The sequence below is a fragment of the Ixodes scapularis genome, unplaced genomic scaffold, assembly GCF_016920785.2.
Source record: "Ixodes scapularis isolate PalLabHiFi unplaced genomic scaffold, ASM1692078v2 PGA_scaffold11__112_contigs__length_91849675, whole genome shotgun sequence".
Classification (NCBI taxonomy): domain Eukaryota; kingdom Metazoa; phylum Arthropoda; class Arachnida; order Ixodida; family Ixodidae; genus Ixodes; species Ixodes scapularis.
The window spans coordinates 43,473,913-43,501,099 of NW_024609837.1; the positions used below are offsets into that span (position 1 = coordinate 43,473,913).

At 48.9% G+C, this 27,187-nt stretch overlaps 3 protein-coding genes across 3 annotated transcripts; 2 read left to right on the forward strand and 1 right to left on the reverse strand.

Moving 5' to 3' along the window:
• Positions 1–3,293: 3,293 nt before the first annotated feature.
• LOC121835055 lies at positions 3,294–4,990 on the reverse strand. Its single transcript, XM_042288979.1, has 2 exons — positions 3,767–4,990; positions 3,294–3,450 (listed from the first exon to the last, which is right to left on the reverse strand). Exons 1-2 carry the CDS (start codon positions 4,988–4,990, stop codon positions 3,418–3,420), a joined length of 1,257 nt encoding a protein of 418 aa, XP_042144913.1. The 3' UTR covers positions 3,294–3,417.
• Positions 4,991–5,143: 153 nt separating this feature from the next.
• LOC121835056 (hyaluronan mediated motility receptor-like) lies at positions 5,144–16,654 on the forward strand. Its single transcript, XM_042288980.1, has 3 exons — positions 5,144–5,179; positions 15,310–15,714; positions 15,905–16,654. Exons 1-3 carry the CDS (start codon positions 5,144–5,146, stop codon positions 16,652–16,654), a joined length of 1,191 nt encoding a protein of 396 aa, XP_042144914.1.
• Positions 16,655–19,048: 2,394 nt separating this feature from the next.
• LOC120836372 (V-type proton ATPase subunit E-like) lies at positions 19,049–26,270 on the forward strand. The gene is made up of 3 exons (XM_042288981.1): positions 19,049–19,150; positions 19,774–20,061; positions 25,898–26,270. Exons 1-3 carry the CDS (start codon positions 19,049–19,051, stop codon positions 26,210–26,212), a joined length of 705 nt encoding a protein of 234 aa, XP_042144915.1. The 3' UTR covers positions 26,213–26,270.
• The last annotated feature ends 917 nt before the right edge of the window (positions 26,271–27,187 follow it).

A 27,187-nucleotide genomic window follows, 5' to 3' on the forward strand; every position in this document is an offset into this window, starting at 1 on the left:
GGGCAGCACCAGGGACCACAGCTACATGGGCTGCAGGAGCCGTATAATGAGGAATGACGCCTGGCACAGCAGGATCATGGGCGGCGCCAGGGGTCGCTTGACTACAGGCACCAGGCACCACAGCAATATGGCCAGGGCCGGGTGCCGCGGTGGCATGGGCGGCCACAGGGGCTGCAGTGGCATGGACGACCTCTTGGGCCGTCGAAACAGGACCGGCATCAGGGGCCGCAAAAACAGGACCGGTAGCAGGGGCCGCAAAAACAGGACCGGCCGCAGGGGCAGGAACGGCAGCAGGGGCCGCATGGACAGGAACGGCAGCAGGGGCCGCAAAAGCAGGAACGGCAGCAGGGGCCGCAAAAACAGGAACGGCAGCAGGGGCCGCAAAAACAGGAACGGAAACAGGGGCCGCAAAAGCAGGAACGGCAACAGGGGCCGCCCGGACAGGAGTGACGCTGGGGGCCGCAGCACGCAAAGTTGCAGGTGCCGGACCCTCAGGTGGCACATGGCCCAAGCTTATAGCTGGAGCCGCATTAGTTGAAGTAGGTAATATGTCATCATCCATAAGCCACCACGGCTGACGTTGGGGTGGTTTCAATGTTGTATGTGTCATTTTGTCTGCATTCCATATGGTTCCATCATCTAATCTATATGTGGCTGGCCCAACTTGTTCATGTATATGTTGCGGTGGGGCATATTTGTTGCGCATTTTCCCTCTAATGTTAGGCTTGAAAACCTTTACTGCTTGCCCAGGAGCAAAAACAGGGTGCTTGACTGCTCGCCGGGCATCTGAATACTGTTTCATCTTCATTTGATATGCCTTGACTCTATCAGGAAGCTCTTCCTGAACGACCTGCGGAGGGACGGCGGACTCTGGGGTCCCTCGCCCTTGAAGATGCAGTCGCGTCCGGTGGGTGCGACCGTGTAAAAGAAAAGCTGGCGTTTCTCCAGTCGCGGCATGGCGCGTACTCCTGTATACCCCGAGATATTCTGTAATGGCTTCGGAAAGCGGACGATGTTGGACGAGAGCCAACTGAATAACAGACTTAAGGACTCTATGGAATCTCTCTACCTGTCCATTAGCTTGGGGATGGTAAAGGGATGACTTCACATGTTTGATACCATGCGTCTTCAAGAAATCGCTGAACTCCTTTGAAATAAATTGTGGACCATTGTCTGTCGTGATCTCTTGCGGCAAACCCTCGCGGGCAAAGACAGACTTCAAAAACTTAATGACTGTAGCAGTCGTGACGTTGTGGGCTGGTGCCACTTCAGGCCACTTACTGTGGTAATCTACCAGTGTAATGAAAAACCTCTCTTGAGCTGGGGCTCGTTCAAAGGGACCTACTATATCCATGCCCAGTTTTACCCATGGAAGGTTGGGGAATTCAACTGGTTGAAGAGGTGCTGGAGATGCCTTTGCAGGCTTGTCTGTCGACTGACATACCGAACAGTTCTGAACTTTCGTCCTGACATGTTGACTTAAATGCGGCCACCAGTAAAGCTCCTTGATGATACTGGTGGTGCGCGAGATACCTTGATGGGTTTCGTGAGCTACATCAATCACTTGATCGCGGAGAGTGGACGGAACCACTATTTTCTCTCCTAGGAACAACAAGGCATCGGTGACTGAGAGCTGGTCTCTTACAACGAAATACGGCTTGAATTCTGGAGGCAACTTTTCCTCTGAGGGCCATGTGTTTGAAAGGTATGTCATAATAATTGGTAATACAGGATCTTTTAGAGTTTCTTCCTTGAACTCCTTCTGTGTGAGACAAGCACAGACAATTGAAACAACCTCTTTTTCAAAAGACGTACCTTCTTCGGTATCTGGGACCGGAAGGCGAGACAGAGCGTCGGCAACTACGTTGTCGCTGCCTTTACGATACTTCATTGTGAAATTATAGTTGAAAAGTCTAGCAGTCCAACGACTGATGCGTCGTGGACGAACACCTGTCCCTTGAGTGGACATTAGTGTGACAAGGGCTTGATGATCTGTCTGAATTTCGAAATGTCGACCTCAAAGATAAACGTGCCATCTCTCGCAAGCCCAAAGGATTGCGAGAGCTTCTTTCTCTCCTGCTGAGTACTTCCGCTCTGCTTCAGAGAGAGAGCGGGAAGCGAAAGCAACAGTCTTTAGTTGCTTCCCATGCTGCTGCTGGAGAACAGCACCTAGTCCGTAATTGGACGCGTCTGTGGAGACGACAACTGGAAGATTTGGATTGAACATTGCAAGAATGGGAGCCTGCTGAAGGCAGGACTTGACACTTTGAAAACTGGCCTCTACGTCGGTCGACCAGACAAAAGATGCGCCCTTACGCAGAAGCCTTCGGAGGGGTTCTACCAGAGTAGCACAATGGGGGACAAACTTACTGTAGTATTCTACTAGACCTAGGAAGGCCTTCAACTGCGAAGGTTCCGATGGAACTGGAAAATTTAGGACCGCGTCTATCTTCGACGGAAGGGGTGCTAGACCCTCCGCAGACAGACGATGACCAAGGAATGACAGTTCAGAAACATTGAAAACAGCTTTTCTATTTAGTTTCATGCCGGCCTCTCTAATACATTTGAGGACTTGTCTGAGATTATTATCATGTTCCTTCTGGGAGGAGCCATAGACAATGATGTCGTCCAGATAAAACTGGACTCCTGGACAATGTTTTAATATCTTGGACATGACCTGTTGGAAGGCCGCTGGTGCAGACGCCAGCCCGAAACAAACTCGTTTGAAACGAAAAAGCCCTTCATGGGTAATGAATGCTGTTAAGTCGCGACTCTTGGGGTCGAGACGGACCTGATGATAAGCAGACGCAAGGTCTAACTTAGAAAAATGGGAAGCTCCACTGAGGGAGTTCAGAAGCTCCTCGATGTGCGGAAGCGGAAAAGAATCAATGACGACTGCCTGATTTGGCGCCCGCAGATCGACACACATGCGAATTCCACCGTCTTTCTTCTTAACTACTACAATGGGGGACACCCATTCCGACGCGTTTACGCGCTCGATAACGCCTTGGCGCTCGAGCTTCTGAATTTCCGCACTGACGGCATCACGCAACGTGATGGGTAAGCGGCGAAGTTTAGCCTGTACCGGCGGGACATGGTGCCGGACAGTGATTGTGTGAGTTTGGTTTTTAACTAACCCTAACTCAGGAGAAAAGAGATTCTCAAATTCTTCAAAACCAGAAGGTAACTTAGATGCATCGCTCACCGATGAAGGTTGCAAAGATGGTCCCGACGTCGACGGATCCCTTGAAGGGGTGTCTCCGAAGACGCCTCTACTGGAGTAGTATTCAGACGATGTGGATGGCTGAGTGCCGTGAACAGAGGACAATGATGAAGGGTGCTTGCAGGGAGCACTTGAAGGACGCGGTGGAGGACTGGGCTCCACCGTACATGGGGGCTGCGGGACTCCAGCCGACTTTACATGTCCCGGGATGGCCGAGCGAGGATCAGCTGCATTGACATGGAAGTACTTGAGTGGCGCGCCCGATAAAATTAGACGCAGTCCATGCACGGCATCTGTCCCAAGCAGGGATCGGCCATTGCGAACGATGTAAAAAAGAATGTCGGCGGAGCGTTCTTTGAAGCTGACTTTGGTCTGGAAACATCCCATGACTGGAATCGACCCACGGAGGTAGTGCACAAGAGTGCGCGGCGGTTTCCTTAGCCGGATTTGCTGCTTGAAGTTGATCTTGTTAAACATGCTCTCGGAAAGTATTGACACTTCGGAGCCAGTATCAATGAGTAAGGGTAATGTAAATCCATTCACCTGAACATCAGCGGTGAAATTCCGTGGGCGACGGTCCGCATGTCCTTCAGGGAGGACTTCCGGGGATCCGACGGTGAAGACGTTGTTTGGATGTTGTTCCTCCTCGTCGTCGTCGGGAAACGTCACGACTCCATGGATCGGCGTCTGGTTACGGCCAGGTCCAAGCCTCTCGTACCGGCGACCGGCGGCGCGGCCTCGTCCCGGCGGAAACGCCAGGCGACGGGGGTCGATGACTTCAGACGACGAAGACGAACTTCGGCAAACATTTGAAAAGTGGCCTATCTTGCCACAAGAAAAACAAGTCATTCCGGACGCTGGACACTCCTCATGCGGATGGGGTCGGCGACCGCGAAAGTGGCACGATTCCGCCCCGCGCTCAAGAGCGCGCGCGCCCGGAGGAGCATCCCGAGGCAATCGGCTTGTAAAAACACGGGTGAGTCCACGCGACTGGTGGCGCGGCGAGAAGGAAACCTTGGAAGGTGAGGAGGAAACATTTGCGGGGGAGGAGGAAACGGCAGGAGGCCGCCCTCCATTTTGACGTTGCATGTTCGAATTTGACCTCAACTGGCGGCCATCTTGTCCACGCTGAACGGGAACCCTTTGTACTGCCTCAACGGCCTGTGTCGACTCGGAACGCGGAAGACATGATGAAATTTGGCGGTAACGATCGCAATCTCGAGCAGCCCGTTCGAACTGTTGTGCCAGAAGCACGATACGTTCGAGGCTGGGTAGTCCAGCTTCCGCAGACTCTCGGATTACCCGATCTTGTACCTCCGATGATAATAATCCAGCCAAAAAAACTTCCGCGATGCGGGTTTCAAGGGACTCCCCAAAATCACAAAAAGAGCCGAGGTGCCGTAGGGCACCAAGGTACTCAAGGACACTTTCTCCCTGCGACTGGACGCGGGTGAGGAATAACCTCCGTTCGACAACAACATTCTTTTTGGCAGCGAAATGCTGATCAAGCGCCGTCATAAGAACGTCAAATTCGGAAACGGTCTCGCTATGTGCGAGGGCCGTGGATGGAAACGTTGAAACTATTCTTTGGCCTTCGAGACCAAGCAAGGACCACAACAACGCGCGCTTACGTTTCGGCGAGCTTTCATCAGCCTCTAGGACCACAAGATAATTTAAAAACGACGCTTTCCAATTTAACCAAGGCTGCACAGGGGCACCTGGCGTGGGAAGAAATGGTGGAGGTGTCGGGAAAGAAGCTGTTGCCATTTTTTTTTTTTTGGAACTTATGAATGAGTGAAGCCAATGGCTACATACGCACATTTGATGGACAAAATATCTATTATATCTATTCACTTCGCCTTTTAAAGTCAATTGGGATGTACTACATGGACATGAAACATAGCGACGCTATCGTCTACTATGGCTATGGTTGAAAGGCAAAAGTTGAAAACGAAGGTGAAAATCCGAAAAAATTCCACCGAAATGGAAACGAGAAAGTTTCTCCGAGTCTCGGAAAATTAAGAACGACGTTTCCGTGCGGTGCGCACTACTTGCATGAAAGAAAAAGAACCATTCGAACGGCCGTTACGGCGTTCGAAAAAAAGAACAAAGGATGGCGTTACGCCTAACCCTACTGGCGTTCGGAATGGACCATTGCCGCTCGAAACGGAACGTTAAATGTCGCTATGCATCGACAGTATTTTCATGTACTACATATGCAAAAGATGTGGTGGATGAGAATATTCAAAAGGACCTCCTTACATTTCGAAACTTTCCTAACACACAAAAGAAAACTATACGTGCCGGTGCTGCCACCACTCATCTCCGGCACGGAGTCTCACATAAAAAAACTCACGAGGGCGAAAATGGAAAAAATGCAAGAAAAGACCTCGTCGCCAAAATGTAGTGGTTAAAGCTCGCCGCCAAGATGTTGTGGTCGCTTGGGGCCATTACGAAAGGGTGGAAAGAGTCAGGGAAAGCTAAGATAAAGACAGCGCCCCGAAAGGCCTGTAGAGATGCTGGAAAGGCTTACATTGCCGGCGCGTGGGCAGCGGGGTGCCGAGGTGCGGGGCCCAAGGCGGGAACCCCGACGAAAGGAAGAGACGTCACACCAGCTCGGAGTTTTTGTGAAGACTGTTCTATTTTCAATATGTACACATCGATCCCGAGACAGCGCGTGCCGCTGTCAAGCGCGTGCACCATCTCGTAGTAACGACACAAACCATGACTTCTTGCGCCATCTAGCTAGTTGATGGCACACTACAGTGTGCACCTTTAATCGGAGCTCGAACTCTCAAGCTGTCCATAACACTGAGAGATACGTTCTTTATTATGGAGGTGTTTGTAATCTTTAAATGACACCGGCTACTCCACTGTCCAAAACACTATATGTTTGCAATACACGATCTGTCTTTGACTACGCTAGTGAGATTTAAGATCCCTTCAGGCAGAACTTGGTAGATCAAGTTGAAAAGATACAAAATCGTGCTGCAAGATTTGTTACGGGTAATTAGGATTTCAGAGCTAGCATAACTACACTTAAGTTGTCTCTAAATGGAATACATTTGAGTCAAAGGCGGGAAGTTCTCCGTTTCAAACTTTTACACTGTTGTACAACGATGCCGCTATATGTAAGCCCATGCATATATTTTGAGCCTGCCTATAGGAAGCGAGCAAGCCGGCCGTGTCGCGGCGGTCGCCTATTGTTCGCCGCGACCTGGCGGTAGCCGCCGCAGGAGCATCGGGCAGCAATGGCGACGAACAGCACGGCGGACAGTGTCCCCGTCGTGATTACGACGGAATTTAAGGCAGTTACGAGTTCGGAAAGTTCCTCCGGAAGCCGGTGCCGCCGGCTCAGAATCATCGCGAAGTAATAGCAACGAACAGCACAGAGGACAGTGGGCGGCTAAGAATCCGGAAACCTTCGGTAGCCGGTGCAGAATCATCGGGGGGAAGCAGTGGCGATTAGCAGTACAGCGGACAGTGTTCCCGGGGTGATTACGACGGGATTTAAGGCGGTTACGAATCCAGAAAGTTTCTTCCGTGGTGCCAATATGACGAAGAGAAAACCGTTTTATGAATCTGGCCGCGTGTGCGACGTGAAGGAGGTCCGTTTCGACGGACAAGTGGATGTCACGGAGCGCCGTACTCTGCAAACAAAATTAAGCGCGCCCGCAAAAAAAACTTTGTTGGCGTTGAGTGAACTGCGGTAATTATGCATGTTTATTTTTGAATCAACTTGACAATAACTGGGCGATTTTTTTTCGCGCCGTTCTGCGATTCTTTTTACTATCTTCCTGCAGGCTGATGGAAACATCCAACGGTATGCTTAGAAGGGCGACCGCTTCTCGATTCCGGTGAAGTATTTGCTGCATACTTTAGAGTTTGCCGTCGGTGCTGTTCCATCGTCGCTAGAAGAGAAAAAAAAGTTAATTATATTATTCGTCAGCAGCTTAAACAAAGCGCGAACTGGAAGGTAAGAAACACCACTAACCTGTATGAACGCACAAGTCGTACCCAGGTCGCGCAGTACTCCGCCTCGTACGGCTTCGAAGGGACGATGTAGTACTTCGTGCCCTGCGCGATCTTGCCGACCACGCAGCAATTGTTGGGGCTTTCTTGGTGCGGAATAGCCATCTCAGAAATTACAGCGCTAACCCACTACAACGCACAACCAACGCAGCGACTGGCAGAAGATGCCCGATGCAACGGACCCGTTTGCCGCTAGGGGCGCCCTGGTCGGGGCTTGAATTAGATCCGCACGGTTCCTATGCGTGTTACGAAGGTGAGATAATTAAAAAAAAATAATCGATTTCACTGCAGAACTGATGTTTTCGAACCTTTTTTTCTCCGGTCCATTGACGATTGGAATAACTTGTTAAGTCACATTGCCCCATTCGACAACGTTGTTAAAACGATGTTGTCGTAGCTGTTTTATTCAAAAGATACAAGGATAAGTTTAATTATCGCATTACTTATTGTATTGCTCTGTTTTACTTTCTGCTTTTTGTGTATAGCGTACGCCGATGAGCACGCACAGGGTCGAGATCGCGAAATGATTAACCAAACCGTTGAATGAGTTTGTTCTTAAAGGGACCATAAAATGATCTTTCAGCTTCTTCCTGCTTAGTTTTCCTTCTCAACTCAAAAGTGAAATGTGAAATCACGCTGTCGTGAAGTGCTTGGGCACCGGTACGATGACTCCAAGCTTTCAACGTCGTTCTTAAGCGCACCAGGGAACAATTGCCATTCGCAAGCGATGCTAAGCGCCGTCACGGCACTCATTGACCACGAGCGCGAATTCAAATATTAGTCAACGGATTGATTCTTGACGAGCGCATTCGCCTGTGTGAGGCAGTGCTCGTGTCCAAGGCGGCTCTTTCAGTTGGCTGGGCGAACTTCCATTTCCGGTAGAAAGGCATACTCTACGTCATGGCCACGTGATCTCATATTTTGATGAACGTTGATGTTCGTAGCCGAGTCCGGTCGGGTCGAGGAGGAAAGCAGATGTGAGTTCTTAATTTTGTTTTGTGCAAAACTGGAGGCAATAAAACGAATACGGATTCCTGCTCCGGGTCCTATGATGATTAAAGATTCATAGGTGTCTTCTTTTGGAGAAAGCTGGATAATCATTTTATGGTCTCTTTAAAAGGATATCACAGTAGAGTTTCATCTCCGAGTCAAGATATTGGCGTATCGGTGCCATCGCTCTGGCTTGCCAAAGAACACTTCAAAAGTCAAGCCAATCTGACATGCCTTTTTGCGCTTTCGCCGACGCCTTCCCTGCTTGTAATAAGCCGAATTTAACTTCCGCTTGGGGTTCTTTTTCTTTTTGTGTTGGTGCGTGTATGTCAGCTTTACGCACGCTTTAGGAAAGGACACAGTTGAATCTTGAGTGGCAATAACCTGTCCTGCTATGGTAACGATGAAGTGAAATAAACGAAATAAGAGGAAACAAAAACTGAAGGTCAGTTATGGCAGCGTCCATGCACAGCTGCTGCAAAGCGTCTATAAGACGCTTTGCAGCAGCTGTGCATGGACGCTGCCATAACTGACCTTCAGTTTTTGTTTCCTTTGCAGCAGCTGTGCATGGACGCTGCCATAACTGACCTTCAGTTTTTGTTTCCTCTTATTTCGTTTATTTCACTTCATCGTTACCATAGCAGGACAGGTTATTGCCACTCAAGATTCAACTGTGTCCTTTCCTAAAGCATCGGCCTTTGTAGAGGATCGCCAACTACCGTTTCAGTTGCTCGGCATTTCGGTAAGACAAGAGAAGGTCAGCAATGGCGGCTGTAATTTGGCGCATGTGTAAAGCGTCTATTGGCGACGAGACGTTTTGGTGGCGCCCTCCTATGGTCACCTTTCGTGACGTCATTACCTTGTGAATAACAGGTTTGAATGTGTTTGTAATAATAATAATTATTATTATTATTATTTGCATACAAAAGTCTGATCCTGGGGACCTTTCTGCACGGCTGTGCAAAAAGGTTAAAACCCGTACGTGAGTGCGCCTGCCAGCCCGCCACCCAGGATTTGAAAAAAAAACAAAAAAACACGCACAGGCACACATACACCAAATTTGTACACAGGACCGCAACCCAAAATGTTTTAAAAGAAAAATGAGGGTGAAATGTAGAGTGTAAGTTGACTCCCTCGTATACCTATAAGAACACACACACTAAACACACTACACTACACCACCGTTATGACGCCTGCTGCTGTAGGTGCTTTGAAAACAAGCGGCACATCGACACAGATTCAGTACGGTCCTGGGGAAGCGGCGAACGTATCCTGAGCGGGGCCGAGATGAAGTCCTCGATGCCGGCTAAGATCGGCGAGGGACTGTGGTGTTTGGTGCGCGCTCGAATAAGTTCAGGCTGTCCCGATCTCTTGTTAATCCTTGGGATGGTCGCAAGGTACGTCCCTTTGAGCGAGCCGTCGAGGAGTCGGCAGGTAAGCCCACCCTGCGACTCTTCTCCGATGAGCCAGGGGTGCTATGTTGCGCTTTTTGCACTCCCAGGAGACTCGGAAGAAGGAAGTGACGTCAACGACCAGAGCAAACGCAGATTGGATGTTGACAGAAGAAAACAAAATCAACATCCAATCTGCATTTGCTGCGTTGTTGACGTCACTTCCTTCTCCCTAGTCTCCTGGGAGTTCAAAACGTGCAACATAGCCCCCCAGGGAATGCCATTTGAGATTCTTAAGCCGACTGTCGTAGGGTAACGCAGGGTTGTGTTGGCGAGTAAAGTATGTCCGAGTAGCACGCCGCTGCACGCTTTCCAGGCTGTCAGCCAAATTAGTTTGATGTGGGCACCACACCCCGCTACAGTACTCGAGATGCAGAAGAACGAGCGCGGTGTATAGAACACGGAAGGTGGTAAGACCTCACGCTTTGGAAACTCGTGTCACAAATCCCAAAAGACGTCGGGCTTTGGCAACAGCATTGGCAACGTGCAAAGAGAATGTTAAGTTCTACTTGCTTTCTAATGGGATGTACACAGGCATTCTGGGCTATGGGGATTGCATGCTGTTGTGGGTAGCTCTGGGCTAGTCGCACGTAACGTGGGTATAAGCATCCGACCACCGTCAGACCCAAAACACCACTGATCTTTATTTCGGCATCATGGCGACCCCAACAACCCATAGAATCCCTGCACGCGCCCCTCGCACTCGATGCATACAGTGACGCATGGCTATTTTTGTCCTGAGTCACGCCGCGTAAGCGCTTGCACTCGCTACATCACCCTTTTTGAGAGTGAATACTTGTTACAAAATTGTCTAAAAGTTCAACTTCACGGGCGCTTTCACTCTTCTACCAGAACGCGTGAAATATTCTTACAGGTGCACTGTCACATTCACCACCCCGTCAAATTACAATGTTTGTGGCTGACGAAAAGCAGTACGACTTGAAGGAGTCAACGTCGAAGCCTCGCTGTATGAAGCCATGATGCCAGTCGTTCCCGCTGTGTCTTGCATTGGACCGGCATTTTTTTTTTTTTGCGGCGAGTCTGACGCAAAAATTTCACAAGATGCCAACGATTGCGTGGGATGATTCCCGACGGAGTCTTCACCGCATTGGAGAGTGGTCGTTTGGCCGGGCTCAGCACCTTGGCGGCGCAAGAGACAACGTAAACCCACACGCCTTCCCCTAGAGACGAAGATCGAAAGTGCTGGACTCGATGACGCTGATTGAAGTCCCGTTGTTGTAGTCCGCGCGCCGCTTTGTCTTTGCGCTGGAAGTCTTCTTGTGATGGCCAAGCCGGAATCAGAGCTTCGTCCAGTTTAGAAACTTTGGTCTGAAAACGTCAGCCAAAGAGGCGCTGGGATGCCTGTACCTGCTGAAGCCCGGCGTCTGTCGATACACAAGAAGAGCCATATGCGGATCCTGTGACTTGAAGAACAGTTCTTTCATGGTCCGTATTATTCTTTCAGCTTCCCCGTTCGCTTGAGGAAACCTGGAACTGCTTGTACCATGGCGAAAACCGTAGCACGATGCAAAAGCTGCAAATACCCGTGAGGAAAATTGGGCCCATTATCAGAGAACACAGCATCCGGGTTGCCAAAGCGGGCGAAGGAACTCTTCACTGCTGCAACGATGGCTGTGGACGACAAGAAGGTAAGGCTCACCACTTCGGCGAAACGGGAGTAAATCCACAATGATGGCGAGGTGCTTCCCGAACAGTTCAAACAAGTTGTAGCCCACTCATTTCTAAGGACGACATGGCGTGGGCGCGCAGAGTAGCGGTTCAGAGCGTTGCACTCTGCTTTGCGCACACCGCTCACATCCCGTGGCGAGCTGCTCAATCTCGCGTTTCACGGTAAGTTCACGGTTCAATCTTCGAATCTTCAATCCATTGCCCCAGTCCTGGGGTTCGAGAAGTCGAAGTTCGGAGGAGGCGTTAGTCCCGTGGCACCGAAGGGCTGATGGAAAAGTGCCGTGGCGGCGGCGGAGATTGCTTCGTTGTCAATGATTTGACTATGGCATTCGGGTTACGCGGCGGCTGCTGTTACGATCCCACTTCTGACACCATGTTGCGGGTAGCCCTGGGCTAGCCGCTCATAATGAGGGAATAAGCAGCCGACCACCGTGAGACTAAAACACCCCTGATCTTTATGTCGGCATCATGGTGACAACTACAAACAATAGATTCCCTGCACGTGCCCCTCGCACACGATGCACTCAATGACAGACGCCTACTTTGTCCTGCCTCACACCGCGAGAGCACATGCCCTCAATACATATCCAGGGCTAAGCCATAGCCTCCTCTATATGGGGAATTTTTTCCGCGAATTTTAGGGGAAACATTTTCTGCTAAGCGGGGACATTTTCCGCTAAAAGCGGGGAACGTTTTTGCTATATTTAGCAAGAAACTTTTTCCCCTAAATTTATCGGGGAAATTTACTCATTATGCAACGCGCGGTGACGTCACAAGTGACCCTCGTCACGTCACACATGACATCACGTGTGACGTCAATATGGGAAACGTCCCATAATGCAACGCGCGGTCACGCCGACGGCAACGCCGATGCCGGCGCCATTCAAGCCAGCTGCGCTTTAAAATAGTCGTTAGTTGTTTATACAGCAGTAGTTTACTCTGCCAGAACAAGGCGACATTTTACCCACTGCAGATGATAAATTTAGCTAGTGGAGTAGGACTGCTAGCCTGGGGTCTTTCAGGCGCATCACGCAGTAGTGATACACGACCACATGCTCATCCACATTGAAACGGGCAGGGGTAGGGATTGAACCCAGGATAAATAATAAAGAAATAATAACCAACTCGTCCAATCCTCCATCTTAAAAGGATTGTCCGGTCGAAACCTGAGGTACTTATGTTTTTGCGCTCGTTACGTCGAGGAAGGCTTCATATAGACAAATGTTATTTTATTTGATATTATTATTATTATTATTATTATTATTACCTTGTTCGGGCAGTGCACAAACCTATTAGAAACTAAAGTGAATTTTCTCCTAAAGGGCATCTTGCGTAGCGTGGCATATGGCTCCAATACTCAAACATCCGACAACATCTTTGACGATCTCTCTTTACCGTCCTTTCGAGCCCTATTTCTGCATACCGTTATACTCCGACATTACTGGGACAATACCTTTAAGGTTCCCAACGTGGTTTGTCGTGACCTTCGGAAAGTGGCACCCTATGCCACGCCGCGAATTAGTACTCATTTTGGGACATGCATTCGGAGTTATTATGTTCCAAACACCTTTAACAAACTCCCACCTGTGCTGAGTGACATTACTTCTCGTGGGAAGTTAAAAAGAAAACTGAAGACTATATGTGCTCGTCCATAAGAAAATAGCGCCAACCTTCAAGATTTTTCGTAATGAGTTTGTACTGTTCAATTCGTCGTTAACGATATTTACCTTGTCGCGTCTCTGAATCTCTGTAACTTCTTTGTTCTTTTTTTTTTTGTGTGTGTGTGTGTCTGTGTGGTTTTTTTTTTTTCATTGTTATGCGTGCTTTTGTATATATTTTGTTGGGATCAGTCCTACAAGTCTTTAGGACTTTGACGGTCCCGAAATGATACTCTGAGGACGTTTAAGCACCTGCAATAAATTTATTATTATTATTGTTATTTATTGATACTATATCTCCAATTTGTAGATTTTGTAGGGGTGGGCAACAAACAATCATCACTGACAATACACTGAAAGAAAAATCAACTGAAAAATCAACAGCGTCAGCACTATGCATATTACATCATTCGAAATGTCAACACGTTCAGGTCTATATAGAAAAGGAAGTTTAACGTCATAACACATATCAGGCTTGCACAGCAGAGTCCACCGAGCCTGTATGTACGAAACTGCACCCTGAATTTCGCCAGAGTCAATGGCTGACATCCGTAGCTGCTGCGTGACGTCACAAAACCCAAAGGATTGTCAGATGGTCAGCATAACAAGCTTTGATCGAGGGGGGTTTTGTATTTTGTTTGGAATCATATAGTCTCTGTTATGATGTCATGAGGCTTTCTGATCTTAGAAGAAGAGGACATCCAGTGAGCACGCTCGCAGGAGGTGGCACGCACTGTTGCGTTTAAACATACGAGCATTCGCCATAGCTGCCGCTTTGATCCCGTATGTACTTATTAAACAGTTTGCTTAAACCATCCTCCTGAGCTTAACTAGCAACATAACATGGTGTCAGAAGTGGTGAGCAGCTCAACGTCCATATTTTTCATTTAACAAGCAACAGCAGCAACAATATGGCATCTGCTTTCCTACAACCGCCGGCTCCGTTCCATCCTGGTGACGACCCAGCAAGAGCATGGGAGGAGTGGAAATCATCGTACCTTATCTTCGAGGCAGCCTGTGAATATGCATCGAAGCCTATCGCAACTCGGCAAGCTTTTCTGCTCCACTGCCTTGGACCTCAGGCAAGACGAATTACGCAAACCTTTTCTCTGCAACCAACAAGAGATGGTCAAAGCGCGGGCAAAGAGAGAATGCAGTAGATTACATACTGCACGAATTTGATAAACTGTATGCACCTTACAAAAGCGTGACACAAGCCACAGCCATTTTTAACACAATGTGCAAAAAGCCAGAACCATTGACGAATTTGTAACTGAGCTAAAACTGCAGGCTCAGAAATGCGACTACGGAGCTCAAGAAAACAGGCTCATCTGTGATCGTATCATCATTGGGATACGAGACGTGGCTTTGCGCGAACGGTGGCTTCGTGAACCGAGTCTAACCCTACACAAAATCATTTCAACCTGTAAAGCAGCTGAAATCTAAAAAAAAACACGTGAATGATATTAAGAAAACTGAAGACGAAGTTAGAGTTGATGGACTCTATCGTCAGCCATCTAGCTTCAGAGCAGCGCAACGAAGTTACCGACCATCCGGACCACAAAAAGACCACTCCAGCAACCAACAGCAAATTTCATGTTCGAGATGTGGTACTTACCATCAACCCCGGAACTGCCCAGCTTATGGAAAGCACTGCCTTTCGTGTGGAAATTTTGGACATTTTTACCAAATGTGCAACCAGACACAGCAGAAAACCTACGGATATCGACGTGTTTCTGCAGTAGAAAAAACTTCCAACTCATCCATGAACAATGACCGCAATAAAACGATCCATTTGGGAGGCATATCAATTGGGCCTCTTCCATCAACCAAAGCAACCAAGTTTGCGCAAACTGGGACAGAGCTGGAGAGGCGGTCAAAGAAAAAAAAAAAAGGCATGCTGGCATCTCGCCCCGAAGAGGGACAAGGCCTGATTTCAGAGTTAATGTTGGCAACGGCAGAAATGCAGCGAATGTCTTTGGAGCACGAGAGAAATATCGAAGCGAGCTTTGGCCGTGAGCAGGCCCTTCAACGCGAGTGCAAGGCAGCTTCGGCTCTCCTGGGGAAGATGCAAGCGCAGCAAGCAGAATTTTCTCATGCCAAGTATCAGGAGTCTGAAGATTGAAAGCCCAGTTAGTTTCTCTAAGTAGGGATTTGTCAAAGCAGCTAGAGCTTGTAGATGCCAAGGTGGAGGAAGCGAACACCCTGAAAAAGAAGATCTCAGCTTGAGCTCGAAAGGTTTTCTGCCGGGTACTGCATCTTGCAGGATGTCCTTCTTCAAGACTGGGGCGAGGACTTGCCGCTAGTTCAGAATGATTCCGAAGAACGAGAGTTCAGTGCCTTTCAGTACCTCAAGAAGCTGCTGGACATCGCAAGACGCAAGAGAGAGGCCCTGAAAAACCAGCTTGCTAAAAAAGAGGAGCAGTTCAATCTACTTCAGCAAAACTATCAGTACTTAAAGGACCGGTACCAGAGGCCGTTACAAGACCTCGGGGCATTTGTCCGGAGCATCATCGAAGCATTTGTCCGGAGCATCATCGAGCACACCAACCAGTCATCAGAAGCTGCAGTGTCTCTTGAAGCAAGTCAGCTGGAAGACTTGAACCGTATGCTGGCAGTGCTTCAGGAACGGGTCACATCCTTGACAGTTAGGAACGAGCTCCTCGCTCAAGCAAGTCAGCAGTGGAAATCACCTTGTGAAGATGCGAGTGAAAAAATTAGATGCGTGTTTAATGAAAGTCACCTCTGGCAGCAGAGACACGAAAAGGTGGCGGAGACTTTGAGAGAGAGAGAGAGAGAATGCTGTTAAGTGTAACAATTCGTCGCAAACGGAAGCAGACGGAAGCTCCTTTACCGAGAAGGCAGAAACAGAGTGCGAGAGGATAGACGAGAAAGTCAGCAGCCTCCTAAAACGCAACGGAAAGCTAGAAAGCGAAGCCGACATTTTGTGGTCAAAACTTTCCTGCCTGGAGGAGCAAGCTGAGATGCTCGTCAGCGACAACAAACATTTTCAACAGCTAGCTGAGAACTTAAAACAGGCACGACATTGCCTCGGGGAGGAGTTGAAGACTCAGCGCGAGCAGCACGTCAAGGCCACCAAGGAGATAGAGAACAAGCACTGCACTGCGCTGGACGAAGCGGCCAAGTGTGAGGCAGCCCTATCAGCGCTGAAGACAGACCACTCCCAGCTGTTGGACAAGTATAACCACATTATATACAGACACCGGAACCTACAGGAAGAGTTTCACGCGGCAGCCCAAGAGAAACGCAGTTTGGATGACAGGTGCGCTCAGCTCACAAAAGAGTGGGCAACAGCCAGACGAGGTCTCGCAGTCTTCGAGGAGCAGCAGGGCGCAGTGGGACAAAAGACCATGCAGGAGCTGCAAGAGCTGTGGCAAGCAAACCAGCAGTTGCAAGAGCGCTTTCGCCTGCTCAAGGACAAGCATCTCAAGGCTGAAGAACGGTTGGTACAGGCGCCAAACCGAAAAGTGGAGGCCTCGATGGAACATGTCACCGAGGGCACTGGGGGTACAGCGAGAACTTTGGAGGCACCAGCAAGCCGAGTCAAGATAGAGGAACTCTCCCGGCGGTACGAGTCCCTTTTAAAATAGTCTCGTGCCGAGGAGAACAAGTGGAACCAGGACAAGCAGCAGCAGAAACACATCGAGGACTTACAGGCGCAACCGGTACCACACCAAAGAAGCACATGGAACAGCAGAAACGAATACAGCTGCTGAAAACTATTTTCTTACAGTCTCAAACGAATCTGCTGAAGACTATGTCCATACAGTTTTAAATGGCGAATCACTTGAACACATTTGCAAGTCTACAAGGTCAACAGGATAACCAAAAAACAAGAAGTCGACACGTTGTGGTGAAGCCGCTATGATACAGAGACTGACAAGTGCCGCGATCGCACTGCGTTATCTTCAAAAAAAGAAAAAAGAAAAAAAGAGAAAAGAAGAAGGGGGGCATGTTATGATGTCATGAGGCTTTCTGATCTTAGAAAAAAAGGACATCCAGTGAGCACGCTCGCAGGAGGTGGCACGCGCTGTTGCGTTTGGAACTGACGAGCATTCGCCATAGCTGCCGCTTTGATCCCGTATGTACTACTTATTAAACAGTTTGCTTAAACCATCCTACTGAGCTTAACTAGCAACATAACAGTCTCCTAGACTGTACCCCACTGAAATACGTTTCTTTTAATGTAGTTACCAAGCGTGTGCAAAAGAAGTCAAGCTTGTTAGTAGGATATTACTCGAAAACAGCCATGATCTCAGAAGAAATGTATGCAGTTTCGCGATGGCCACCGATCGAACTAGGTGCGCTTGCAAAGCAAAGGATGCAGATTTTGCCTCTGAAGCGGCATCTGGGCAGTGGATACATATATCGGCAAATCCAATGGATCGGTGATGAGGCTGCGTTCCCTCGGAGGCGATGTCCGCCGGTCGAAGGCAGACGGCGAAACTTTCAAATGCATGTCGTGTGGGAGCCACGTGTTCCCCGTCTCCCTATCTAGGCCTAGCACAAGCAGGCCGTGGGAGCGTTATGGCGACGTCATCCCGGATACGGGGGTAAGGCCGCATTCCTCGAAGAGGGCGTGTCTTCCCTCGCCCTTTTGGGTGAAAGTGCCTCCGGCGCACCCTTCGGAAATGATTGTGGACGCGGCCCATCTGCGGGATAAGCCACACTACCTACCCCGGGCGCGTCCACTTTCCGCTGGCTAGATAAGCGGCCCGCGAACGGCGGCCCTGTCTCTCGTGTTGGGGGAAGCTCTCGTCGTGAGCCTCTTTCTTTTTTGTTGCTTCCCCTTTGTCCCACGAATCTGCCTAATACGGCAGCGGGGGTCCCCTCCAGGTGAATCTGTCTAATACGACAGCGCCGACACTTTACCGTTCCTTTTATTTATTAGTTTTGCCGACGGGCACAGCGTGGTGGCACAGGAGCCTAATAAACCCGCTTTTTCAGTACCTTTGCGTTTTCGGAGTGATTCCTCTCCTCGGAGTCTACGGCAGCCTCCGGACGGACCCGGCCGTAGCAATCCTCAACATCGTGCTACGGAGTGGGATCGACCTCGCGGTGCAGTGAGGTAAGTCGAATCCCACAGTCGTCACATGACTTGAATGACGAGCTTGAGGAATCGTAGCCACGTTCCTTTTTCACACGCGGGTCAAACGGAATCGGGCTGCACGCGGGCTCAATACAGCTTTTGGCATGGCTTCCAGATGGCCTAGCTGTTGGTTTCGGTTTCGCTACATAATCAAACCGATTGATCCGATTTGGGCGACCAGTGGGTAGACGTAGTTGAATATCTTTGGCTCTGCGTCACACATCAGCTTACGAGCCTCCTGTCTGCTTAGAGCTCAGCTCGTAACTCTCTTCTATGAGATGATTGCTGTACAAGCGAGTTCTCGATCTTGACGGGAACCCAGTCCCTACGCACGGCGACGATCCATTTAGCTCGTCACTGCACGTCTCGCGGAAAAGTGTGGAACGTCACGTCTTGGCTTGGATATTCTGCCCGGTGGTTCTGGCACCCAACCACGCAACAAAACTCTCACCCATCCACAAAACAAGTCGAGCGCAACAACAAAATCGAAGCACGCTGCGGAGTTCACTCGCAGACAAACGACGAGACGGAAATGCTCGCTTTGTGGTGTGTGATGTCAGCGCTTCAATGTTGCCAACAAAATCAGTGTCTACGCTAGGATGCGATCGGAGCAGTATAAATTGAATTACTCACGCAGAGGGGCATATAAAATTAAGATATTGCACGTACGATGTGTCTCGAGGCAATAACAATGATGTTCAATTGTTTTCTCGAATACAAAATTGGACCGGGCAATCTCTTTAGGAAGGAAGGCTGAGAGCTCTTACACCTGATCCACGTTGTTCGAACGTTGCCGTGTTTTCTATGAAACGAACGAGGCGATAAAAAACGAAGAGAAGGAAGCCGAAGCGCAGGTTCTATCGGCAAGTCCCGCTGCAGCCTCACTGATTACACTATGGCGGATCGAGGAAGGGCCGGGGGCTCCAGCGAAATCGACGTGACCAAGCCGATCAAGCACATGCTCGCCTTCATCGAGCAGGAGGCCAACGAGAAGATAGCAAACTCCGGCAACATTTTGTCGACTCGTTGACCTGGCACGCTCATTCTCCGTTTCAGTTTATTCGCGTGAGCGGTGCCCAATGATCACGAAAAATACCCCCGGCAGTTTCTAGATAGAGCCACTAAATATAAGCTGCGTTTCGGAGTAACGACGCTTTAGCCATCGGATGGATGGATGAATAGATGCTAACGGCCGTACCCTTTATAACGGACTGTAGCTTGCGCCGTCTATTCTTAAAATGTGCTTAAAGGTATGGTTGCAAGTCACCCGAAGCTTCACTGGAAATCGCAGGGAAACGTTTTTAGCACCGCAAAAATGTTAAATTAGACTGCGACTGAGCGGAGCGACAATGCCCGAGCTTCGCGACAGCGTATCTAAAACTCAGATGAAGGAAGTCTCAGGTGAAGGGAAACTCAGGTGAAGGAAAACAGGAAGTCCTAATAATCTAGTCTTAATACACTGCACTAAGCTCCGAAATGACGGCACCCATAAGGGAATTGAGAAATGCTGCACTATAGTACTCTAGCGGAGCTTGTAGAGTGTCTTTTTAGTAATCGTTGAGATGGCGTGTGGGAAGCTTTTTGAACCCGATGAAACGAGACCCCTATCCCTCGGCCAAGGTGGAAGAGATCGACGCCAAGGCCGAGGAAGAGTTCAACACGGAAAAGGGCCGCCTGGTCCAGGAGCAGCGCATCCACATCATGGACTTCTACGCCAAGAAAGAGAAGCAGGTGGAGCGCATGCGTAAGATCCAGAGCTCACACGTGAAGAACGCCGCCAGGCTGCGCCTCCTGAACGCCATGAACGAGCACGTGGGCCGTGTCCTTGCCGAGGCCAAGGCAAACCTGGGCGTCATCACGGGACAGGAGAAGCGGTACAGACCGTTTCTCGAGAGACTCGTCCTCCAGGTGGGAAGACATCACAATGGATCACGCAGTCTGTTTTTTTTTTTTTCTGGTTTTTCCTTGAATGTTGTGGGGCAGTGCTCTTTCTTTTTTTTTTCTATTCTAAATTGTTGTATGACCGAATTTTTTTATAGTGCATTGAACGATGTTCGCAAGTGACTTTTTACCATAGTGTCTGATTACTTTTTTTTTTTTTTTTTTAGTTTCATATATTTCATTGCCGACTGTTCAACCTCTTTTTCGTTTAGTGTTCTCAGTGTATTTTCCTTTTCCCATGCACGCTGCTTGTAGCTGCTGAAGGTAAGGGGGCTTAGGACTAGTCAAGCTGTATCAACAGCTTTTTTTCCAAAGCCCCCAACAACAGTGTACTTTTTTTCTTGGGGGGGGGGGGGGGGGGTATACCTGTTATTATTATCAGTGGACAGTTCATTTAGGGGGGAGGGGGGGGGTCGACAGCTGAGTGGGCAAGCTTACCTGAGCCCGGAGCACGTGTTGCGAAAGGTGGCGCTGCAGAATCCAAGGATCCTGGATTCCGTCCCCACCTCCGCCCTTTTCAATTTGGTTGAACATAGTACCGGCGAGCGGTCGTGTATTACTACATCTTGGTGCACGGTAAAGACCCGAGGCCAGCATTTCTACTACACTAGCGAAATTTCTCATCTCGGCTGAGACACCAGACGCCCATTAAAGGGATGGTGAACCGAAATTTAGATTTCAGAAAACAATGCAGGAGATATAGGCGGGATTCTACAATCCCTACAACACTACTCGCAAGGTGATATCTCGAATCGACGGCCGTATTTAAAAAAAAAAAAAATTAAAGGTCTAAAGCAACCTCGTTTCCTCCTCTCTTCGTTTCGTTCCTCAAGGCAGCGAGACGGAGAAGACGCGAGGCGGTTCCCTCTCCTTCTCGGAGAACCAAGACGTGAACATATCTGTCAAATGCACCTAATTTTTTTTTTTTTTAAATACGGTTATTCGTTTGATATATCGCTGTATGAGTGATGTTTTAATGTTTGTAGCATCCCGTTGCACACTTTTGCCGCCGTGCTTTGTGGAATCCAGATTCCGGTTCAGCATCCCTTTAAGGCTGACTAAATACTTCCGGCTATATAAACATACATACAACATAATTATTATTAGTAAACATCTCCTATACTCCGTTCCACCCTAAGCCCACCCGCAGCGGACACTGCGATCGGATGGACCGTGCAACGATATTCGCTCTGAACGTTTTTCATTTTAGACGAGTTTACTGAGTTTACTGTAAGGCCGAAGTATACTCGCACGCGACGCCACCGACCAAGAAACTCCTTTATTGCGGTGTAGATTCAAGGACAAAAGCGAGCGTTTTTTTTTTTTTTTTTTTTCAGCCACTTTTTTGCAAAAACTTGACGACGTAGCTGGGGAGTTACGTGACGATATTTGAATGTGGCTCATATAGACTGGACACGAGCACTGCGTGAGCACTCAATTTGGGCTCATGATAAACGATGGCCCGGCAAGCATTGGGGCAGTGGCCCGTGTCCAATCGCTGCCTTGACGACAATAACCAAACCAAACAATGTCTGGAACTCGGCGCGTGTCCTGTATCTAATTTTCCTGTGCTCTGCCACATTGGCGGCATATAATCTACTACGTGACCGCTTGTTCGTTTTTCTTAAAAGTTTTTCTGCGACTTCTATAGACAATTGCAAGCATGGTGCCCCACTGGTGCCCCATGCGTTCAGGCTCGTGCAGCATGCGCGTAAACATAGCTTCGACAAGCTTGTAATTGAACGAGCTTTTCCGCACGAGCGCAGACATGCCGGCGGCCAGTCACCCTGCTTGCAATCGACTATTGCGTGTGGTAAAAACGAACGCGTGTTTCATAGCTCATTAACGTCAGGGATTCGTTCTAACCGGTATTTGCGCAAAGTACACAAATCGTTGCATCGCCCCTTTAAGTTGAGCCTGCAGCAAAAGCTACAAGCGCGAACTAACCCGCACTCGCGCCTGGCTTTGAGACGTGCATCTCTAGCGCGAGGGCTCGTTCTGCGGAAGGACGCTTCAAAGCAGCGACCTCAAGTTCTCGTGCTCGTGGCATTGGCTGCAGTCTCAGCTCAAGGCTGAACGGAGTACAGGAGTTTTCTATTTACACTTCGTTTCCCCATGGGCCGATCTGCTAGAAACAGCGTCTCAGCTGAGCATGGTGAAAGAAAGCATTGCCAAAGCCATGGCGCACGCGCTGAGCGGGACTCAAACCGCGTCTCAAGACGCTCGCCTCTCACACCCCAGCCTTTGCAGTGCTTTCTTTCACCCAGTCTCGGCTCAGACGCTGTTCGAGCAAGCCGACCTGGAGTCCAAGCGCAGCCGATGGTATTCCGAGCCTAAAGGCCCACCAGTGCCAAAATCTCAACGTCACTGCGTTCGGCGTTCGTTCGCCGTCTTTCTGTGCGTTGCTCGTCTCCCAGCTCATGCAATAGAGCGCAGAAAATGCGCGGTGACTTTACAGTTTTCGTGTGTGATGTGTAAGCGCGCGCGTATTTGTCTTTTGTACTTCATTTCAGCTGAAGTCCGGACGCAGCCGACGCTACGAGGTAATTGTTGCGTTCACAGAGGGGAGCCGACACCGTGCAACGGATAGTTTAACATTTAATTGCTAAAGTAAAGGTAAATAACACTCAAAGGAAATGAATGCGCCCAGAAGGTGACGACGCCATCGTTCCGTCATTTCGTGCACGTTCCAGCCGAGCCCTTCTTTCTCTTTCCTCTTGGGCCCGTTTGCTCGAAGCTGGTTAACTAACCGCGGCTAACCGGATTTCCCTACGAGGGGGAATTTCGGGTCACGTGACCGGCAGAGTGAGGACGGCGGGGTAACATGGCGGTGCCCCGGTGAGTGAGCGCCGCTCGCTTTGGAACTATTACGTCGTAGTAGCTGCAGTATATAGCGGGCGAGTTAGTCAGCAATGAATGGTGCAGGAGGTTTTCGCGTTGCCTTACCTCACTTAAAACGCAAAACATGAGCAATGACCTCGCCGCATTTTTTAGATATACTTTCGACTCTGGCCATTCCTAAGCCTAAATGAACGCGATAGTTGTCGGCATGGCAACGTCTTTGGACAGTGGATTGCCTTGACTCAATCGGCCGGGTATTGATAGCACACAAAAGCAGAGAGCGTTCCCATAGACCTTTTGCTAAATTTAAAAAGCACTGAGGTGCATGCTACGAGTGTAGTTACACGCGCTGCACCTGCTAGCGTCTGCAGTAATAACTGTTCTGAAGCAAAACGCCTAAAACAAATTTTGCCGTGCAAGCGCGTTCGTCAAAGATTTATTATGATTATTTACTTCAAATCTTTTATAAGTGGAAGGCCAGCGCGCGCGGATCGTAGAATTACACTTCCAGCGTTCTTCTCGATGTTCGGGTAATCATTACCCGAACATCAAGAAGAACGCTGGAAGTGTTCTTCTCGATGTTCGGACCTATTAGTAAGTCACTAATAGGTCAATTTTCAGTGGAGCCGAGTTACAGGTTTTTCAATTTATGACGGTGTTATATACAGTTCTTACATGCTGGTCAACCACGCTGTCGGTGTACCGCCCGCCTTTCACTGCTCACTTCTTTCTCATCGTTTCTAGGACTCAACTTCGTCGTCCTCTCTCGAACTCGGAAGGAAATTTCAACGAGGCTTTTCTTCACTTCATACAGCCAAATATTTAGAAAATTTCCAAACGAGGGTTAATTTAGTTTTACCTTGCCAATTATTTGTACCACGAGCAATAAAAATTGTTTCATAAGCTCAAATGTATGCCGCGCTGCGTCGTGAAAACCAGGCAGTGCGCATTTTTTGGGTCCCCCCCTTTAGGGAACCTTTCCACGGAAGCCACGTATATCTGCTACAGCCAGTAGGTGACACCAGCTACCACCCCATAATAAAACACGGAGCCATCGCTCATCCAGCCCTCGTCAAACTTGGCTAGGTACTTGTAGGTACCTAGTAGGGAAGGGCTTAACCGCGGTTAAAGTTAACCGGCTTCGAGCAAACGGACCCAGGTCTCGGCCGCGCACACTTTCTTTTCTCCTTCCTATATGGGTGCTTGGTAATATTGTCCTTTTTGCACTTTATGGTTTCAACAGTAATAGGACCAATAACTCAGCCTGAAAAGCGCAAGTCACTGGGCCTTTTCTCTTAAGGATTGGTTCAGTGATGACAATAACAAGTACAGAAAGACGGCGAACACTATGATTGTGCTCTTTTGACGCTGCCTGACTGGTCCGGTCAGCTCGTAGCGTCGGATGTGTCTAGACTTAAAATGAAACGAAGTACTATATAGGCCGCTTTGACCGTGCTTGGACTGGAGTAGAGGTGTGGCATGTGTTGGATAGCATCTGTTTCCCAGGAGAGACCGAAAGTAATGCAGGTTAAGTATAGAGTGATTTGTACTCTAGCTATCGGTGTCTGACCTCGTCAATCTGTAACAACGGAAGAACAGCAGAGAAGAATCTGCCCTCACATTTCCATAGAAATCAGGTCATCACCCCACTGAGTGAAAACGCACTATTGCGATATACCCACGTGGTCGCGCTGCTTGGACACGCTCCCTCGCCTCCCCACCGCCGCCGCCTGTGGTATGTACGCGAGCTGTTCTGTAGACCATTTCGTCGTTTACCCTGAGACTGGGGGGTTTTTAGAAGAGCAGAAGTAACAGAAAAAACAGACAGGTCTCAAACTCAGATACAAGTTTATTTCAACAACCTCCTCTTATATAGTTCGTTCTCGTCGTCATCAACCAATCACATACGACTTGTCCTCTGCACCGTGACTTTACAGGTTCCACTCTATCACGGTGCAGAGGACAAGTTGTATGTGATTGGTTGATGACGACGAGAACGAACTATATAAGAGGAGGTTGTTGAAATAAACTTGTAGCTGAGTTTGAGACCTGTCTGTTTTTTCTGTTACTTCTGCTTTTCTAAAAAAAACCCAGTCTCAGGGTAAACGACGAAATGGTTGACTTCCACCAGCTAGCCTGTACCTTGACTCTTTTCTTGTTCTGTAGAGGCGCGCAACAGCTCGCGTACATACTTTCGCTTTTTCCATCGCAGGCGCGCCACGGGCGCCCCCCCCCCCCCCCCCCCTTTTCCGTCTAAATGAGCGTTTCAGCCACAGAAAAAGCACGTCTCTGAGTCTTTCTTCAACGCAGGCAACATCTCGCACAATCGTACTTCCAAAGCACACATCTCCTCACACACGTCCTCTATACATCAATTCCACCGAAAGCAAAGAACCCTTTGCACACGGGTTGGAAGCAAATCTCCTTCAACATGCCTTTCCACAATGCAGCAGCTACCGCCGTTAATCGCAACGCACTTTGTGTGGTGGTTTGGACATTTTTTTAAACATTTTTTGTATTGACCAATCGGACAGGACTTTCATGCAAGGAAGGAACGCGCCTAGGACAGTGTCTGAAAACTGTATTTTATATGCAGTGTGATTGCACCTTTGTGTTGCATCATATTCCGGGTCCATGATGCCATGTAATAGGTGTCCCAATAGCAATGGGATAATTGCGGCTGATAATCTGCTTCACCAGTCCGATGTCCAAACAAGTGAAGCAGGCAGTCGAATTTGATCCGAAGAAATTGAGAAAGAACTTCTTTGAACCCTGAGAGTTGCAGTCGTCGTTTTGCTAAGAGACTTGGCTGATAGGCGAAGAGACTCGGACAATTCTCTTGGCGATACGTCAGCTGTAAGTCTGAAGCTTTCAGGAGCCATTTTATGCATCCGTGTTATGAATTGCAAAAGACAGGGCCCTTCTGGAGGTCAGCTATCTCACATTGGTCGCCGGTGTCCAGGGTTTATATCAGCTCCTGGATCACGACGTGACCGTAGTTTGCCGCCGCAAGGACGCCAAACTGGTGCAGGCGGCTGTGGAGGTGGCCTCGAAGGTCTTCAAGAAGAAGACGGGCATTCAGGCCAACGTGACGCTCGTCAAGGACAACTTCTTGCCGGAGGCGTCTACGGGAGGCGTGGAGATGTCCTCCATGAAGGGCAAGGTCAGGATCGTCAACACGCTGGAGAGCAGGCTTGAGCTCATCTCGCAGAAGATCCTGCCACGGATTCGCGTGGAGCTCTTTGGCAAGAATCCGGACAGAAAGCACACCGACTGAGCGTTTGTAGACTCCGTGTTGACGGGTAGGGTTGAAGGTTCATGAGGCGCCCTTGATGGTAACGGTTGAAGATAATGGCGCCGCTAAGGATGACATCAGGGGTTTCGTCGGTTCACGTCACGTTTAGCGAGAAATATTTCGGTGGCCTTGCCGGTTTTTGGATGGGATATACATAAACAAAATAATCAACGCTCAATTTGTGTGTCCATGGACCTCTCATTTACCCGTTAAACAGTGTGTTCAATTACGACTTGGACGATCCCAAGATGAAAGGTAGACGTCACCTGAAAGGTACGCTATGCATTTCTTTTTTTTTTTTTCAATTCAGACTTGACAGTATTCTTCTCTATTGAGAGGCTTATCAAATTCGGCCGTGATTTGACTAGCCACCCTCCCCCCGAAAGTATCATACTCTCCCTACATTTTCACTGTTTTTATTTTCCTATAACATAAGTGGAGCAATGGTGGCAACACTGCAGTGTGAGTTTACTTAGCGCCATACTTGGGTATATTTTTCATTGCGCATGATCAGAGCGAGTTCACACTTATGTCAAAACTGCACTTATGTCTGATCAGAAATGAAACATTAATGATGTGGAATGGATGTCGCAAGAGCGCTGTGGAAAGTACTGTACTCTGTTTCACCTTATGATGTACCGCAGGAAAGGCTACAAGCGCGAGCTTCTTGCTCTGGGACACATCTGGGCGGCACAAGCTGTCGTGAATTAAGAGCAGCTGCCAGCGCTATGAGTTCGCGCTTCTAACCTTCGCTGCGGTACAACATAAGGTGAAACGAGTTATTGTACTATTCGCCTCGAGATCAAACTTAAGATGGCGCTACTGTCGCGCTATCATCATCATCATTGTGCGGATAGGAATATGGCTGCCCCATAGGCTATCTGCGGTCGCGGACAAGAATCTGCAGAATATCGCGTTTAGTGCCTCGTGCAGTATCATTGTGGAAGCAATTTCGAC

Bases quoted from the DNA above. Each gene is read 5' to 3' on its own strand.
- LOC121835055 (XM_042288979.1), bottom strand. From the start codon at position 4,990: ATGGCAACAGCTTCTTTCCCGACACCTCCACCATTTCTTCCCACGCCA. The intron at 3,451-3,766 runs GTGAATGGATTT...ATGTCAATGCAG, and splicing joins ATTTCACCGCTGATGTTCAG to CTGATCCTCGCTCGGCCATC.
- LOC121835056 (XM_042288980.1), top strand. From the start codon at position 5,144: ATGGCTATGGTTGAAAGGCAAAAGTTGAAAACGAAG. The intron at 5,180-15,309 runs GTGAAAATCCGA...TGCATCTTGCAG, and splicing joins GGCAAAAGTTGAAAACGAAG to GATGTCCTTCTTCAAGACTG. The intron at 15,715-15,904 runs GCAAGTCAGCAG...TTTACCGAGAAG, and splicing joins GGAACGAGCTCCTCGCTCAA to GCAGAAACAGAGTGCGAGAG.
- LOC120836372 (XM_042288981.1), top strand. From the start codon at position 19,049: ATGGCGGATCGAGGAAGGGCCGGGGGCTCCAGCGAAATCGACGTGACC. The intron at 19,151-19,773 runs GCAAACTCCGGC...CCCTCGGCCAAG, and splicing joins AGGAGGCCAACGAGAAGATA to GTGGAAGAGATCGACGCCAA. The intron at 20,062-25,897 runs GTGGGAAGACAT...GCCGGTGTCCAG, and splicing joins TCGAGAGACTCGTCCTCCAG to GGTTTATATCAGCTCCTGGA.